Below are 20247 nucleotides of genomic sequence, written 5' to 3'. Positions count from 1 at the left end.
ATTCCATATTTAAATGGCATTATAGCCATAGTAGCTTATACACCATTAAACTCCCATAACAACTCCCATATTTAAATGGAATGCGTGAACAAAAATGCCTTCTAATGGGTGACTTAGCACTGTTGCTGTTATGGGCATTGCATCAGGCATACATGTAAAATTTTTCACTGATTTTCAATGATTGCAATAAAGATATATATATATACATATATTTTTTTATTATTTTAAATAACTCTGCCATTTCTGGTCCCAAGCCTGGATGAGAAAGGAGGAGGAGCATACCTCGTGTAAAAAAAAACCCCAGGCTTGGCTGGCTCCGGCCGACAGTACCTGGGATGGGCCCCTGCCTGGGTTACAGGTGAAGATGGACGATCTATCTTCAGCAACAGTGGAAGTCTGTCACTCTTCCAAGATACTGGTCCCATCTAAGTTGTGGACTATGCATTACACATTCTTAAGGATGTGTCATTGTAGTAATAGTATACTGTTGAAGAAGGAGACAGCAGTCTCCGAAAGCTTCAGGTTTTATCGCTTTTAATCCAGTTTATTTTAAATAATTTTATTGCTTCGGTATTTTTAACTATATTTTTAACGTTTTTTATCGTAGTTTATTTTATCGTAATTTATTGTAATATTTTAGTCTTCCGATAGTGTTTTCATTATATTTAATTTCTGTATATTTTATTTTTATAGTAAATTTTTAATTCCTTGGCTGGTGTTTGTCTTTAATTATTTCAGTGTGGACTATGCAGCAGAGGAATGGCAAGCCGGCTGCATTACTGCCTTAAACCCTATGGATATCAGTCATTGTAAGATAAACGGTCATGCTACTGTGTCTGGGGTAACCGACATGGCTGTTCTTATACCATGGAGAGCAGCTGTGAAGAAAGCTATATGTCAGTCAAAACTCAAATGTACCTCTCAACGCTAAACGTAAGATTGCTTTACAAGCCTGGGAAAATAAAATTGGCAGAATAAGAATTGAAAAAGATCAAATGGGTTATTATAGGAATATCAGAGACACATTGGACAGAACAAGGAACACTGGCTATGACAGAAGGAAGAACATTTTACTCAGGGAGAAAAGACAACATACACAGAGATGGAGTCACTTTCATAGTAAAGAAATATCTATTAAATTCAATAATAGAAATTCACCCACACAGCTCAAGAATGATAAGATTAAGAATAAAAGGCAAAGAAAAAGGAATCTTCATAAAAATAATCCAGGTATACGCCCCAGGCTCCTCACATGACGATACAGAGACAGCTGCCTTCTATTCAGACCTACAAGAAACCATAGATAACACAAACAAAAAAGATATTTTAATAATAATGGGATACCTTAACGCAAAAGTTGGAGGCTTTTCGACAGATTTCAGTGATATATTAGGAAAGTTCGGGATAGGAAATAGAAATAAGTGAGGCTCGTGAATTTCTGCAAAGAAAATAAACTATTCATCACCAACACACTGTTCTACCACAGATCTCAACATAAGTATACATGGACATCACCAGATGGAAATATAAAAAACTGTACTGACTACATTTTAATAAATAACAACTGGAAATCATCCATTCAAAATGTTAAAACTCTTAGAAGTACAGATTTTGACACCAACCATGAACTGCTAGCAGCAACAATTAAATGGAAATTTAAAAATACAAAGCAAAAGAACAATAGAGCAACATTAAATATATCACAATTTGAAGAAGACAAAATAAAGGAAAACACTACAAGAAAAATTAAAAGATATAAACTATTCATTATATGTGGAAAATATATGGGAGAAAACTAAATAAATGACTAAAGATGCAGCCTTAAAAACCTTGGGAACAAAACCAAAACCAAATAATCCTTGGATTACAGCAGAAATTTTAGATGTATGGATGGAAAAAAGACAAATGAAAAACCTCCTAAACAAAGAAAATAGTCAAGAAAAAAAGGGAAAAATATAAAACCCTGAAAAACAAAATAGACAACCTATGTAAAGCTGCTAAAAGGAAATGGTTGGAAGACAAAGCAAAGCAGTGTGAAGAGGCAAATAAACGTCCCAACTCTATAACAACTTACAGGGTTATAAAGGAACTCTCTATAACATATATCCCGAAAACACTGACGACGAAAAATAAACAAGAAACACACAAGAAATTTAAAAAATATGGAAAGAATATTACCAAATAATCTTTCCATATTTTTAACAGAAGAGATAAAGCACCCTTGATAACAAAAGAAGTTCAGAAAGAAATTAGCCAAATGAAGAATGATAAAGCAAATGATAGTATCCTTAAGGAAAATGCTTAAGGAAACAAATTGGAGAGAACATAAAACTAATGAACAAGTAAGGAGAGATCTAAATTTTGGACACAGAATAATAGAGCAGATCTACAAAAAACAACTTCACTGGTTTGAACAGGTAAACCAGGAAGTCCCAAAAGAGAATGGCTCCAATACCTAAAGGAAAACACAGGTTTTCCGAATTATCAACAAATGATGCAAGATTCAAAAGATTGACAACAATGGATGACGATATCTAAATAGGGACTCAACCCGTCCCAAACAGAAGTGTAGAATAATGACGATATTTCAATTTGTCCTTTATTGATTGAAGAAATTGGGAGGGAAATTCACCATAGAGGAGAATATTCTTAAATCACCCAGAACCTTAAATCACCCTTTCCCATATCTTTCATCATGCAGTACGATTGATGACTTTCTCGCCATGATGTTCATCATGGCGAGATCCAATATTCCTTATATTTTGAGGGTACAGCTCTAAAACGGTGTCTGCAGGCCAGCCACTAGTTAGTACACCTGACCGAACCTATTGCTAACTCTCTACGAGGCTTCCGGATCAGCTAGTGTATAATCTTGTTACCTCTGCTCTGCTAGATAGTGACTGGAGGGAGTCCGAATAGTGTGTATGCAGGAAGGGGGGGGCATTGGCAAGGCCACATTATGTCAAGGATCTGGGTATATTCTTACCATGTGTACGCCATATCCAAAAATTTCATTACTTCATACAGCATGTGCCACCCACTTTTTCTTACTATCGAATACACCATGAATTGTCAAACTAATAAAGCAAGCTTATCTGTGAAAAGATCTAAACCTCTTAAACACTTCCTAATTCATTTCATAAATATATGTGGTCTCAGTTCTAATCTTAACGATGTCCATTTCCACTTGCAGTCTGCCAAACCTCATTTTTTTTTTTTTTTTTTTCTGACAGAATCTTAGTTATCGGTTGATTCAACTACTGCTCATCTCAGATGCCCAAATTATTCCCTCTATGATTCCTTTCGCCTCAAAGGTGGTACTTGTGCATATGTCCATTCTGATATTCTCTGTCAGAGACTTGCCAATTTGGAATTTCCTCTCTTTGATCTTCTCTGGCTTAAAATCTCTCTACCTCATTCTGCCAAATTCATCTGTTGTCTCTACCATTCTCCCAGCTCCACTAATCACTTGTAGCTCTTTGACTTCCTCTCTTTGCAACTTGACTTTCTCCAGTCCAACTTTCCTAACAGTGAGGTAATTTTCCTTGATGATTTTAACGTTCACAACTCCAGCTGGCTTCCATTTTCTACTCACACTGACTCAGCTGGTCAAGATGCTGAAGCTTTTGCAATTACTAATGACCTTGCACAGATTGTTCATTTACCTACAAGAATACAAGACAATCCTAATCATACAGCCAATTATCTAGATCCTGTTGCAGTGTGCTACTGCAACATGATCTAGATAATTTGGGCAGATGGGCTAAGAAGTGGCAACTGAAGTTTAACGTTGACAAATGCAAAGTACTGTATATGGGTAGAAGTAACCCCAGAGAAATGTACCAACTGTGTGGTACTACACTTAAGGTGGTAGGAAATGAAAAAGACCTGGGAGTAATTGTGCAGTCAGATATGAAGTTTTCTGAGCAATGCAGACAGGCTGCCAAGGCAGGTCATGGGGGTTTTGTCAATGATATATAGGAATTTTGCTAGCAGGGAAAAGGAGGTGATTGTCCCTCTGTATAAGGCAATGGTCAGGCCACACCTTAAGTACTGCGTACAGGTCTGGAGGCCTCATTTCAGGAAGGATGTAGATTTGCTTGAGCATGTACAGAGAACAAGATTGGTGAGGGGAATGAAGGGATCCTCTTACCAAGAGAGGCTTAAGTTCTGCAAATTGCAGTGGCTGGAGACTAGACACCTGTGCAGTGATCTGATTGAGGTGTATAAGGCCTTGAATGGGTTGAGCACGGTGAATTCTGATGGGATCCTTCCATTGTTCAGATTACGAAGGTAAGGGGGCATAAATTCAAATTAAGAAAGGATAGATGTAGAACAGATGTGCGGAAATTTGCCTTTAGCCATCGGGTGGATACTTGCTGGAACATATCGCCCAGCAAGTATCGTCCTTTAAAATAGCGTCCTTTATCTAAACCTTGGTTTTCCAATAAATGTGCTAAGGCTGTTCAAGAGAAGAACGTTGCATATCGTAATTGGCATATTCTAATTGTTCAGTTTCATTTTCTGCCTACACCAAGGCTCGCAACACTTGTAAAGCAGTTATTAATCAGTCTAAACTAGATTTTGAACAGGCTAAGAATAGAAAACTTGCTTCTTGCCCTAATGGTAGCCAAGCATTCTGGTCTCTTGCCAAAGCTATTGGCTGCAACTTTTGCCTATCTCTGCTCCCACTTCTGTCCAAACCAGATGGTTCTGTTGTCACTTCACCCAAGGATAAAGCTGACTTGCTAGCATCCCATTTTTCTACCAACTCATTTATTAATGATCTTGGTAAAACACCTCCCACCATTCCCAACACACTCCATTCAATGCCTCCTGTGGTCTTCCATCAAAAGGATGTCAGAAGGATTTTGACAAATCTTGATGCTAAGAAAGCTCCAGGTCTCGATGGTATTTCTCCACTTGTTCTGAAAACCTGTGTTCCTGAACTTACTCCTATTCTTTGCCGCCTTTTTTCACTTTCTTATTCCAAAGGTGTTTTTTCTTCTGTTTTAAAATTTACTCATATCCAGCCAGTTCCTAAAAAGGGTGACAAATCCCTCCAATCCAATTATCGTCCCATTGCAATTACATCTACTCTTTCTAAAGTAATGGAGAAATCAATTAACCACCAACTCTTAAACTACCTAGAAACTTTCAGTCCAATCAATGATCGTGAGTATGGATTCCGTCAGTGTCGATCCACTGGCGATATTCTGTCTTATGTTACCCATTTATGGACTAATTCAATGGAAAGGTTCGGTGAAATGCAAGTAGTTGCTCTTGACATCTCAAAGGCTTTCGATCATGTTTGGCATAAAGGTCTTCTAAACAAGCTTCCATCATATGGTTTTCCAACTGTTTTTTGTAATTGGTTATCCAGTTTTCCCTCTGATCGCTCAATAAGGGTGATGGTAAATGGCTCTCTGTCTTCTAACTTCTCCACCAATGCTAGTGTTACCCAAGGTTCAGTTCTTTCCCCCACTCTTTTCCTCTTGTATATTAATGACCTTCTTCCATTGACTGGAAATCCTATCCATAGTTTTGCCAATGATAGCACATTGCATTCCACTTTCCATTTTAAGAAAACTTTCCCTGCTCAATCAGCTTCAACTTCTCGAAAATCTGCTACCAATTCTTTAAATGCCGATCTTCAGGTAATTCTTCAGTGGGGCAAAGACAACTTAGTTGATTTCAACCCTTCAAAAACTCAGTCTTGTCTTATATCTCGCAAAAAGGATTCTTCTGCTCTTATGCTTATCTTTGATGACACTCCGATTTCTAGGCAAAATGATATATTTCTTTTGATGATTACCCTAACTTCTAATCTCTCTTGGCACAAGCACATTACAAATATTGCTTCCTCTGCATCTAAAAAACTTGGTTTTCTCTTTCGCTCTCAGCATTACTTTTGTTCCAAACAGCTGCTCACTCTGTATAAATCGCAAATCCGCCCTGCCATGGAATATTGTTCCCACATCTGGGGTGGTGCCCCCAAAACCTCTCTCAGGCTTCTTAATTCCATTCAGAAGAGGGCAGTTAGGTTAATTAATGATTCATCTCTAACAGAGTCTCTCCACTCGCTGTCTCATAGACTGTTTCTGCTGCAAGTCCTTCTACAGATATTTCCATGGGCACTGTTCTTCTGAATTGGCTTCTTTAATTGCCACTCTCTCTCTCTCTCTCTCTCTCTCTCTCTCTCTCTCTTTCAAAACAGTCCAAACACATGCCGGCACCAGCCAACATCCATTTACTGTCCAACTGCAAACTCACAGAACCAACTTTTCATCTTCCTCATTTATTCATTCAACTGCCATTTTCTGGAACAACCTTCCTTCATACGTATTTCCTGAAAATTACAGTCTACAGAAGTTCAAGTCCAATGTCAACAAATATCTTCTTTTGTCTTCTCAACCTTCAACCTAAACACAGTACTAAGTACTATAGGTTCTAATACCTCTCGTGTTTGGGGGCTACACAAAAAAAAATAAATAAATAAAAAAAAGAAGAACAACTACCATTTACCAATGTGTTTTCTGTGGCCCAGTACCAGTGTTCTTGAAAAAGAAATACTGGTCCTTAGAAAATATATAAATAATCATATGATCTTTTTATCACCCAACATTCATGACTGTAGCAAGTTACAACCTAGAAGTGCAAAATTAGTTTCTTGTCTTCAGAAATGAGTATAAATATAGATTGAATGGCAAACCAGATTTAAGGATAAAACTGTCCCTTTTTTTTTTTGTTTGTTTTTTTCTCTTTCTTCATCCTGACATAAAGTTGCAATGTGATGTTTCAGTACCACAAAAAAGTGGTACTGAAAAAAAAAAAAAAAAGTCCTCAACCTGATTACACCACTCTGCATGGTTTTTGATGTCTGTAAACTAAAAACTGCTTTTAAATCAGTTGTTTACACTGATTTCAGAAATGTTATTAATTTTTACTACCATGTACCATTTTTTCACAAATCACAAGTTGATGCCATGAGTCATATTATTGAAAGTATTAAGTTAGGAGCAATGCTGGGAATTTGTAAACTAAATCTTCACATGTTGATAACACTGCCTTCAGTAATTTGTTTCTTGACCTTGAGATCTCCATGCAGCAGTATTTATCAGTGTGACCTGTTTATTTTTGAGGTTATCATGTCAAACTTGTGCTGAAAAAGGTGCCACCATAACCAGGTGAGCAGGAGCGCAGGCGTAGCACATGCTTCTTGATTAGACTGGGGTTCGAGCCCGTGACCACCAAATACGGAGGCTGCAGAAAGGTCAGGGAATGACCACCGCATATCCCCGGAGCAATATGGCCTTAGTTGCTAATGCTCCTAAAAACCAAATAACAAAACAACATTGTGCTGAAAAGTGAATAAAATGTCTTCATGCAAGTGTTTGAACAATTTGAACTTATTTTATTATATTTGTGAAAGTTACATAGTCCTCAAGCAAAGACATTACAAAATTTGTTAAAAAAAAAAACTGTGCATTATGCTCATTTTGGAGTGAAACTCAGTGACCAAGATAAACAATGAGCTCCACTTAAAGTTTGCAAACCTGTATTGAAGCATTGAGATTGTGGGAAATGGTAAAAAATAAAGGATATGCCATTTGCAATTCCCATGAATTGGCAGAAACCTACAAACCACTGTGATAACTGTTATGTTTGCTTAGTCAACAAGAGGTGATACGATGCAAAGAGTAAGAAGGGCTTCTGCCATTAGACCACTTCGACATGGAGATAACCTGCTGATTCTATGCCCTCCATTTATATTGAAGAATGTGGCAGCAGAGAGTGCAACTTCTGACGATGAAACTGAAGTCTACATGCCTTCAGACATTGAGTCCAGCTCTCAACTGTATTCACAGCACAAACTTCATTTGGTAAGAGATTTAAATTTATCAAAGGAATCTGCTGAATGCCTTGGTTCTTGGTTTTGACTTAAGTCAAAAAATCTTCTAGCATGCAGGATGTTTTTCTCATGATACAGACACAGAGAATGAGAACTAGTCCCCTACTTTTCTGAGGATGATTCTATTGTTTTTTGCAGTAATATAAATGACTTAATGAACTAACGGTTACAATCCTACACAGTGAAAACTTTTTATCGGCTCATCAAAGAGGAGTCTCCAAGGTGAGTTACTCCAAAATGGAAATAAATATTGGTGAATTTCAGTAGTTCACTCTGTGCAGAAACATATGAGAACTTAAAGAAGTTATTCACAGATATTAAGTATGGCCAACATAGTTGGTTGGTCTGCACTGATTTTAAAGTAATAGGCATGTTACTTGGACATGCAATCTGACTGCACAAAAATGCCTTGCTTTTTATGTGAGTGGGACAGCCAGGAAAGGAGTAAGTACTGGAGTGTCAAGGTCTGGCCAAAGAGAGGCAGTTTGTTGCATGGATCAAGCAACATCAAACTGGGTTTAATGAAACAGTTTGTGAAAGCTTTACCTCAGGAAGGTCTCTGCTTCAACTACCTTTGTGCTAAATTCCCATCAATCACCCAAGAAAAGCTAAAACAAGGTATTTTTGTTGGACCTCAAATTTGCAATCTTACGAGGGACAGAGATTCTGAGGGAACTATGAATAAAAGAGAAACTTTTATTCAACAGACCTGAAGCTAATACAACCATGTATTAGCTTCAGGCCTGTTGTTGAGAACTTCTGAAGGAATTTTTTTTTTTTTTTTTTGGTAGTAGTTGTTGGCGCATCGGCTTCTGTGGCCATAATGCACCTCCCAAGGTTTTTGCAGTACTTTGATCCAAGCCCGAGGCGGGATTCGAACCTGCGACCTTTGGGTTGCTAGGTAGGCACTTTACCCATCCAGCTAGCCTGGTCGGCTCTGAGGGAATAACAAGGATCCAGACTACAAGAATATAGTTGCAAATATGTTGGAAAACTTCAAGAAGCTGGGCTGCAATGAGTGTCAAGGTAGATTTTTTACACTCCCGCATCGACTACTTCCCAGAAAATCTAGGAAGTATTAGTGAAGAACAGGATAAGAGGTTTTAAGTGAACATTAAAGATATGGAGATGAGGTACAAGGGACAGCAGAATGTTAGCATGATGGCTGATTATTGCAGGATGCTGAAGAGGAACTCTTAAAGTAGAAGGATCTGCAAGAAAATCAAAGAATCAAAAATTTGACCAATCGTGATCAATTTTAAAATGAGAGGCAAGTGTTTAGTGGAATTTTTAATACTGTTTTCAACACGTATTTAAAAACAAAAGTCTGCTTTTTTTATAAACAAAAAACCTCGCCACAAAGCGAATAACAAAAATATCACGATACACACTGAAATACAGATGCCATGGCAAACCAGATGGACCAACACACAACTGAGATCTGTCACTCACAACTTTCTTCAAATCTGTTGAGGTGGATGGGCCAACAAAAAAGTCCTCAACACAAGAATCCTTGATATATTCATTGCAGCTTCCATTAAACCAAGATTTCTGGGGACTCCAATATTAACAGGTCTTTGTTATGTGGAACAGGCTTTATTGCAAATGTTGTTAGATGTCTGGAAAAAGCAGATGCTTGCTTTTTCCAGACATCCCTGCTATTTCTGTCATGCAGATATTTATAAACACTAAAGATTATAAATACAGCAGATTTTCTTCCTCTGAGTTTTTGTTGTAAACCATTCTCACACACACAGAAGCGACTCAGAAGCCTATGGCAGATATAAGTTAATCTGTAATCAGGTCACAAAGGAGGTTCGGCAGGCGAAGGCAGATTACGAGAAATCCTTGGCAAAAGATGCTAAGAAAAACAGCAGGGATTTCTTTACTTATATAAACTCTAAAAGGAAGGGGATGAATATGATTGGTCCACTTGACATCGATGGTTCGACTGTTGATGATCCTGCTCAGATAGCAAACAAACTGAATGAGTATTTTGCATCTACATTCACACGTGAGGAATTATTAAGGTTTGAAAATGGCAGAAGGTTATCAAATTGTAGCAGGGTGCTTAATGATTTTGTAATAACTGAGAGCAAAGTGGAAGAGAAATTGTTGAAGTTAAACGTAAGAAAAGCACCTGGGGTGGATGGGATCTATCCAGTTATATTAAAGGAGGCGGCAAGGCAACTAAGCAAACCCTTAGCCATAATTATGAGAGCATCCTTGGACTCAGGGGAGGTTCCCACGGATTGGAGATGTGCAAATGTATCCCCAATTCACAAAGGGGGATCGAAAGGTGACACGAGTAATTACAGACCAGTTAGTTTAACTTCTGTTCCGGGTAAAATAATGGAGTCGCTGGTTAAAGATGCATTGCAGGATCATCTAGACAAGACTGCAGCAATAATTCAGCCACAGCATGGGTTTGTTTAAGGGAAAGTCTTGTCTGACAAATTTGATAGGATATTATGATGTGGTTACAAAGGAACTGGATGCAAAAAACAATTTTGATATCATATATTTGGATTTCAGGAAAGCTTTTGACACTGTTGCGCATGGAAGACTATTGTACAAATTGGAGCAGAATGGTATTAAGGGTAAGTTGCTACAATGAATAAAAGGATGGTTAAGTGCGAGAAGACACAGGGTGGTAATCAATGGGTGCTGCTCTTCTTGGACTAATGTTATTAGTGGAGTCCCACAGGGTTCGGTGTTAGGTCCACTGTTGTTTTGTATATTTATCAATGATATTGATGAAGGTATATCAGGCTTAATGTCGAAGTTTGCAGATGATACAAAGGTTGGCAGGGTTGTTAATGACAGTAATGGCAGTCTGCTACTGCAACAGGATCTAGATAAATTGGAGAGATGGGCTAAGAAGTGGCAACTGAAGTTTAACCTTGACAAATGCAAAGTACTGCATATGGTTAGAAATAACCCCAGAGAAACGTACCAAATGTGTGGTACTACACTTAAGGTGGTATAAAATGAAAAAGACCTGGGAGTAATTGTGCAGTCAGATATGAAGTTCTCTGAGCAATGCAGACAGGCTGCTAGGGCAGGTCATGGGTTTTGTCAATGATATATAGGAATTTTGCTAGCAGGGAAAAGGAGGTGATTATCCCTCTGTATAAGGCAATGGTCAGGCCACGCCTTGAGTACTGCGTACAGGTCTGGAGACCTCATTTTAGGAAGGATGTAGATTTACTTGAGCGGGTACAGAGAAGGGCAACAAGATTGGTGAGGGGAATGAAGGGTTCCTCTTACCAAGAGAGGCTTAAGTTCTGCAAATTGCAGTGGCTGGAGACTAGGCACCTGCGCGGTGATCTGATTGAAGTATATAAGGCCTTGAATGGATTGAGCATGCTGAATTCTGATGGGATCCTTCCACTTGTTCAGATTACGAACCTAAGGGGGCATAAATTCAAATTAAGAAAAGACAGATGTAGAATAGATGTGCGGAAATTTGCCTTTAGCCAGCGGATGGTTAATTGCTGGAACAAACTTCCATCTGTCATTGTGGAAGTTGATAGCTTGAATAAATTTAAGGAGGAACTGGACAGGCATTTGGAGGGAATGGTGTGATTTTTTTTTTTTTTTTTTTTGGCTGATGCTGCATAAGCTCATACATTTGCTTTCTTGCATCACATGCCACTACTACTACTACTACTACAGAGAGAGAGAGAGAGAGAGAGAGAGAGAGAGAGAGAGAGAGAGAGAGAGAGAGAGAGAGAGAGAGAGCAAAAATTGCCAGTGTGATTCAGACACTTCCTTTGCTTCTACCTAAACATTTTAACAATAAAATGCTAAGTAAAACACAGAAGTAAAACAACTTGCAATACCTACACAGATAAATTGTACACATGCTCACACTACAACTGACTTTCAGTTACTGAAAGAGAGAGTTGGAAGGCAAACAGACAGACACCCAGCCCTAAGATTATTATTTTAAGATTATACAATTGATCAGTTTCATATCTAAATCCTTAATTTGTACTAAGGATATTATGGATAAACACAAAAACCAGTAAATGCAGAAATTGTGACATGATGTGAAATTTTCCAAATTATTTTCAAAATCTATACATAAAAATTTACTATATAACATCAATGTAGATACACCATAGTCAACCCATAAATTTAACTACATATGTAGTGTAAAGGCATTGTTTAATTTTATCTCATATTGTGGCTACCTTTCCAATGAGATATCAAGTATCGCACTACTTTGAATAAATAATTCTTCTATAGTAGAGGAGACTACTATTATTTATTCTCAGTGGGCGGCACCACCACCCAGATGGCACCATTTTGAAGCTAGTTGGCTTCATCATCTGTGGGCAAGCAGGTACCCGGATAATGCAAACATGCCACCACAGTTGCAAAGTTAATTCCACAATATGAGAGATATATAAGAATATCTTTTCATAACATTTATTACTCTGGCTGAACAATATTCAAAATGTGCCCTAACCATTGCCGTATACAATGGAATAATCATATCCTTACTTGTGCTGGTCAGGTTTCTGTAAATCATTGACAAAAACCCATGAGTTGTTCTAACAGCCTATCTGCAATGCACAGAGAACTTTATCTGGACTTTACAATTACCTCTAGATCTCTATCACTCTCCAATCATCTTGAGTGTGGCAGCACCCAAGTGATATGTTATTATGAGATTACTGCTCTCCATATCCAACACCTTATAATGATCAATGTCAAAGCTCAAATGCCACTTCTCAGCCTACCTGTCTAATTTTTCTAGTCTTGTTGCAATAGTGTCCCTTGATTCCCATCATTAACCACCCTTCCAACCTTTTTATCATCTGCAAACTTATAGACAACCTCCATATAGCTTCATCAGTGTCCTTAATAAAATTTTAAAACAGTAAGGACCAAAACACTGAACTCTGTGGGACTCCACTACTAACATTAACCAAATAAGAGTAGTGCCCATTTATAACCACCCTCTGTCTTCTGACACATAATCAAACTAGGTGCATTATAGCCACAGCAGCTTATGTGCCGTTAAATCCCCATCTCTCTCTCTCTCTCTCTCTCTCTCTCTCTCTCTCTCTCTCTCTCTCTCTCTCTCTCTCTCTCACACACACACACCATTATCCATAGCAGTAATGTGCTGATAATTCTATGCTGCTCCAATCTGAACAGCAGCATTTCATGTGGAACAGCATCAAACATTTTAGAGAAATCAACGTATATGATGTCAAAATTTATTTTTTGTATCCAGTTCATTCATCACTCCATTATAGTAGTTAATCAGACTGGTCAGACAATATCTCCCCTTAACAAATCTATTCTGTGATTTTTCTATAACTGCATTCCTTTCAAGAGGATTTTGCAACTACTGATTCCATTATTTTCTCTGGAACAGAAGTCAAGCTTACAGGTCTGTAATTAATTCACCCTTCAATCCCTTTTGTGAATAGGATTGACACATTTGCACAGGCCCAATATGTAGGGATTTCACATGAATTCAAGGATGTTCTTATAATTATGGCCATGGGTTTACTGACCTATTTTTCTGCTTCTTTTAATATAATCGATAGATTTCTTCAGTTCCAGGTCCTTATTTTCTTGTTTATTTACTTCAATTTCTCTTCCACTTTCTTTTCAGCTATCACAATATCATTATTTCCCACTTATAACTTGGTGTACTTCTGGTGTTCCCTAAAAACTTCTTTGTTTATGAATATAGAGGCAAAATATTTAATTAGTTTTTCACCAACTAAACAGGATCATCAATAGTTATATCTTTTAAATCTAATTGGTCAATGTGATTTATCCCTTTCCTTCTTTTATTTGCTTCCTTACTCAAAGACTTCTCATGATGACTTCTCCTCAGCCTGATGTCCCCTTAATGACTTGATTGCAAACTAGTGTGTATTTATTGTATTTTGTGTTTCCTGATAATTTATAATCATTCTGTGTATTTTTCTTCTCTGTCACTAGTCAATTCAATTCATGCGACATCCATTTAGCTCTAAACCTTGAACAGTATTGCTTAATTTGCATAAAAAGTTTAGTAGCTACAACGATTACTTCCCTGAATAGTTCCCATTTTGAATTTGCATGTTGGTAGCATCACCATTTGGTCCCACTGAAAAGAATTTAGGAACTGTCTAAGGCCATTATAATCACCTTTACAGAAGCAACATACCTTCCTTTTCCCCCTGATAGTATTTAAACCCTTAAGTAAATCCCAACTCAATATATTATGATCACTGCCATTCAGTCGCTCCTTTATCTGGAGATTCTTATATGGCAAATACATGAAGAGTAACTGTTGATAATCAGATCACTCCACTGTAGTCCATATCATCTGGACATGTAAAAAAAAAGCAGTTGAGATCACTTTGAAGGTCAGCATGCCACTTTTGAATATGGAATTTTTTAAATCCAAACCTGCATTATTTATGTACTACCTAGTCATATGCAGAAATATAGAAATGAAATTGAGGCTTGGCTTTCATGTTACCATTCCTCTAATATTCTAACTTTTCTCATCGGTGATATAAACATGCTTATTTCTAGATGTGCAAATGTCAGGAGTGAGCCAATTCTCTCAATGAAAAATTGCAACTAGAGTATCTTGAGAGACAGCTCACAAGAGGAAATAAAACTTAAGCTCTTGTATTTTACAGAATTCCTGGTCTTACTCCCATTGCATCGGACTTCCAATTTGCATCTGATTAAACATATACAAATTGGAAGTCAATTCAGTTAATTCAGATTAAACGGATCTGGATTAAACAAATGGATGAAACCATGATTTTAAGGCAACTTCAAGACATTCTTTATCAGAAAGCAACAAGAATAAAGAAATGGAAAAAACTGCAACCACCCAGGCTTTTATTTTTTGATTAAAAAAAAAGAACATGCTGTCTTCATTAAACTCAAGATACAAGCAAACATTTTTTAACTAATAAATTCCAGCAATACAAGTGTCCATCTGCAAAACATAGCAAAAGATTTGAGTTGAATAAAGATTTGTTTGATTCATCAGCTGATTACACCTTTGCATACTTTATAGATAATGGCAGCTCACATATCATCCCTTCTCCTGGTTTTTGAAACGTTGCTTCTCTTTCTTCCATAGCAATTACACAATCCATTTTTTTTACACAACATATTTCCCTCATAACAGGGTCACAAGCGATGGCCTCCTCCAATGGGACCAGCATTCTCTGCTTAGGTTGTCATTGTGTTATCTAATGCTCAAGCACAGGCTCTTGCATTGAGCTGGGCAGCTGAAATGGATCTCCCATTTTAATACCTTTAAAGGCATCAACCCTGTTCTTCAAGCTCTCATATTTGCCCATCAGAATGCTGAATTTGCATTTAATCTTTTCGTAGTTTGCAATGATATTCCTTTTGGTTGTATAATGTACTACATTATATCTGCTACGGTGAACTTCACAAATAGGCAACGAGCAGAGTACATTATAAATTACTGATTCATAAGAGAACTGCTGTCAGCAGTTCTCCCCGAGCCAAAGCATTACCTCTGCTTTGACTCATTTGCTTTTCTGCTCTAGTCTGAAGTATGATTTTAATTTTAATTTAATTTAAAAATGCAACATGAAACTAAGATATATTAGTATAATAATGTTACATTATTTGCAGATTGTGTAATACCAGTACACTAATTTAAGTTACAATATGTACTATGTGATACAGTTACATTATAGAATGACATTTGTATGGTTATAAAACATAGTGTATAGACTTAATAAAAACACTTCTAATATTAATTATACTCCTAGAATACTAAATCTTACTATACCTTTCACTCTCCTCCGATTTCTCTAACTATCCTCAGGTCCTTTCACACTGAAAGTTTCAGATTCCAAGAATTATTCAGAATTATTTTAAATTGTGGGGACCCAGAAAGAGCAACTGCAGATGCCCTGCCTCCTTGTGGCAAGGATAGGCACCAGGGATCAGCCTTCCAAATGATCACCGTTCCCTGGTATCAAATTGCCTAGTCAACAACCCTTCAGCAGAGCCCATCATAATACACACACACAACTGACTTAGCCTATGTCTGTTTTACAGACATTACAGCAGCAATAGGGGAAACTCTGAGCACTGCATTTGCATTAAGTATATGACATATCCTTTCTGTAAACAGTGTACTCACCATATTCAAATAGTATGAGTAGCACCATGTTTATAATACCAAAGCATCATCTGGGAAAGTGATATTCACTGTATTCTGAGCTCATTACTTGGAAAGAGGAAAAACAGTGATGAGTGACAAATACTGTGATGTGTTTCTGAATCAATGAAAGCCAGAAATTTGAAAGAAACATCATGGTTTATTTTCCCCAAGTTTGTGTCTGCAGCATGATAATGCCCTTGACTACAGTGAATCAGATACAGCAGATTAAGTTTAAGGTATTACCCCATTCTTCATGTTTGACAAACTTCATTCCATGTGATTATCACCTTTTTGGCTACTAAAAGATGTACCAAGAGGATGTCATTTCTTGTCAGATAAAGTGCATTATAGCCTTAGTCACTAATGCACCAATAAAACCCAAGCAAGCTTGTCAGATGAAGAAGTCAAGACAGTGGTGCATGAATGGCTTTAAAACCAACCATTAAACTTCTTTTTTCAAGGCATCCAGGCATCAGTGCACCATTGATGAAAGTCTTTTGAGCATAATGGGGACTACACTGAAGACTGGCATGCATAATTTTTGTTCTTTATGAACTACAACTTTCATTTAACTTCTGTGGCTTTCATTTGAATGATCTATGTAAATATCAAAAGGTTTTTCGGAATAAAAAAAATAGCAACTTACTGTGGTGACTACATTGGGAGATGCTTTATGTTCCAACAGAAGATTAATAATAAGGGTGTGTCCTTGCTGAGCAGCTTGATGAAGAGGAGTATAACCATGCTGAAATTAAAAAAAAAAAAAAAAATTAAATTAAAATGACAATTCATTTACAATTTAAAAATTACTATTTCCTTGCCATAGTGAATAATGCTAACACAGTACTGAAATTAAATTTATCCCACTGTGCAGTGTAATTATTACACTATTGCAGGAGGAGGAAGAGATATTTTAATCTTCTACTCAAAATTTCAGTTCAGAAATTTTAATAATTTCTGAACTGAAATACTTATGACACTGGTAATAATTTAAATCAGTAAAGGAAAAATTGTGCATCAGTATATAAATGGAATTCATTACAAATACACAAATATTGTTGTTTATTACATTTGTAAAAGTATTTTTAAAAAGGTGTTTTCTAAAAAATTAAATTTTATATGAAAGAAAACCGTGTTTTCAGTTATAAATCTTCCCTCAAGATATTATTCATAAAACATATAAAAACTAAGGTGGTTCTTTAAAAACATTTCTTAAACTTCTAGTCATCGGAGAACAATGGTGCTGGCTGCCCTTGCCCTCCCAGTTATATATAATGCATTAATTAAGAAATAACAGTATCTTTTCTATATTTTCTTTGATGTTTAAAATATGATCCAAAGCAATATTCCACATAGATTTTTAACTAATACGAAGTCAATCAAATTCTACATCTTGGCTATATGAATTATTTTTCATAGAAATATCAGCAACTCATGGATTATGAATCTTTCACTTAAAAACATGAATTGCACAGATTCTTGACTTATGATTTATATGATTATTTGATCTAAGATTCAATTCCAAACCATTAAATTTCATTATAAAAATAATGCTTTAGACTACTACTTGGTTGACACAAACTAGATAACAATTGGAAAAAAAGTTTGTGAAATAGACAAATTTATATTTATTTTGCAAATCTATTTTTGAAATCACAATACTAGTTCCTACTGTTGTTATCAGTAACTGAAATTTTTTTATTTCTTTTAAAATTTTGGGGTGTTTCAGGATCTATATTATTAGTGTGTGTATGCATTTTTCCGTAGCCGAGTGGGCAGGAGCGGGAGTGCAGTAGCACACGCTCTTTGAGTAGACCGGGGTTCAAGCCCCTGACTACTGAATACGGTCGATCTGCCAACCTGCACTGGACCAGCGTGGCAGATTATGGTCCATTTCCCTCAGCATGAATTGTTGAGGAGGCTTCCATCCTGCAGTGGGTTGATAATGGCTGCACTTTACTTTTTTATGCATTTTATGCAAATAAATTATTTTATTCAAATACCAACAAACTGGTGAACCACAGAAATAAATTATCTCCCCAGGTCACTGAGGTTGATATCTACAAATCACACCATAAATCATTAGGTTACTAGAAATCATTTAACACTCAGCATCAGAAATTATGGATAAGGAACTATGTCCATTTATGCAGATATATCATGTAACTAATAATGTAATGCATAGTAGCAGAATTTTAGGGTTTTAATTGTGGTAAATAGGCAGTTCGAAGAATCTAATCACATATATTGGGTTTTTTTTTTTTTTTTTTAAGCTAAGAAATTTTATTTCTAGTAGGGATATAACTAATTTAAACGAACATAACAGTTCAGTTCAATACATATAACATAAACTTGATAGCGTAATATGTCTTATTTCATTTCGGTATCTTTTTTTTTTTTTTTTTTTTTTTTATGTGAACCCCAAACACGAGAGGTATTAGAACCTATAGTACTTAGTACCGTGCTTGGGTTGGAGGTTGAGAAGACGAAAGAAGATATTTGTTGACATTGGACTTGAACTTCTGTAGATTGTAATTTTCAGGAAATACGTATGAAGGAAGGTTGTTCCAGAAAACGGCAGTTGAATGAATAAATGAGGAAGATGAAAAGTTGGTTCTGTGGGTTTGAAGTTGGACAGTAAATGGATGATGGCTGGTGGCGGCACGTGTTCGGACTGTTTTGAAAGAGAGAGCGGGAATTATAGAAGCCAATTCAGAAGAACAGTGCCCATGGAAATATCTGTAGAAGAGGCATGCAGCAGAAACAGTACGTCTATGAGAAAGCGAGTGGAGAGACTCCGTTAGAGATGAATCATTAATTAACCTAACTGCCCTCTTCTGAATGGAATCAAGAAGCCTGAGAGAGGTTTTGGGGGCACCACCCCAAATGTGGGAACAATATTCCATGGCAGGGCGGATTTGCGATTTATACAGAGTGAGCAGCTGTTTGGAAGAAAAGTAACGCTGAGAGCGAAAGAGAAAACCAAGTTTTTTAGATGCAGAGGAAGCAATATTTGTAATGTGCTTGTGCCAAGAGAGATTAGAAGTCAGGGTAATCCCCAAAAGAGATATATCCTTTTGCCTAGAAATTGGAGTGTCACTAAAGATAAGCATAGGAGCAGAAGAATCCTTTTTGCGAGATATAAGACAAGACTGAGTTTTAGAAGGGTTGAAATCAACTAAGTTGTCTTTGCCCCACTGGAGAATTACCTGAAGATCGGCATTTAAGGAATTGGTAGCAGATTTTCGAGAAGTTGAAGCTGATTGAGCAGGGCAAGGTTTCTCAAAATGGAAAGTTGAATGCAATGTGCTATCATCGGCAAAACTATGGATAGGATTTCCAGTCAATGGAAGAAGGTCATTGATATACAAGAGGAAAAGAGTGGGGGAAAGAACTGAACCTTGGGGGACACCGGCATTAGTGGAGAAGTTAGAAGACAGAGAGCCATCTACCATCACCCTCAGTGAGCGATCAGAGAGAAAACTGGATAACCAATTACTAAAAACAGTTGGCAAACCATAAGATGGAAGCTTGTTTAGAAGACCTTTATGCCAAACACGATCGAAAGCCTTTGAGATGTCAAGAGCAACTGCTTGTGTTTCACCGAACCTTTCCATTGAAGTAGTCCATAAATGGGTAACATAAGCCAGAATATCACCAGTGGATCGACACCGACGGAATCCATACTGGCGATCGTTGATCAGACGGAAGGTTTCTAGGTAGTTTAAGAGTTGGCGGTTAATTGATTTCTCCATTACTTTAGAAAGAGTAGAAGTAATTGCAATGGGACGATAATTGGATGGGAGGGATTTGTCACCCTTTTTAGGAACTGGCTGGATATGAGCAAATTTCCAAGCAGAAGGAAAAACACCTTTGGAATAAGAAAGTGAAAAAAGGCGGCAAAGAATAGGAGTAAGTTCAGGAGCACAGATTTTGAGAACAAGTGGAGAAATACCATCAGGACCTGGAGCTTTCTTAGCATCAAGATTCATCAAAATCCTTCTGATATCCTTTTGACGGAAGACCACAGGAGGCATTGAATGGACCGTGTTGGGAATGGTGGGAGGTGTTTTACCAAGTTCATTAATACATGAGCTGGAAGAAAAATGGGATGCTAGCAGGTCAGCTTTATCCTTGGCTGAAGTGACAA

General features: G+C 37.1%; 1 protein-coding gene across 1 annotated transcript in view; it reads right to left on the bottom strand.

The window, feature by feature from the left end:
- Positions 1-20247, bottom strand: part of LOC150088120 (uncharacterized) — a 1786788-nt gene that overhangs the window by 1041057 nt on the left and 725484 nt on the right. The window contains exon 17 of the mRNA XM_090370030.1: positions 16744-16842. Within this exon, the coding sequence (XP_090226156.1) occupies positions 16744-16842 (99 nt within the window). The remainder of the gene's footprint in view (positions 1-16743; positions 16843-20247) is intronic.

This window comes from Mastigoproctus giganteus, chromosome 3 (genome assembly GCF_048544385.1).
Source record: "Mastigoproctus giganteus isolate SK-2022 chromosome 3, ASM4854438v1, whole genome shotgun sequence".
Lineage (NCBI taxonomy): Eukaryota > Metazoa > Arthropoda > Arachnida > Uropygi > Thelyphonidae > Mastigoproctus > Mastigoproctus giganteus.
The sequence above is the reverse complement of the archived record's forward strand: the minus strand, read 5'-3'. Positions and strand labels throughout refer to the sequence as shown.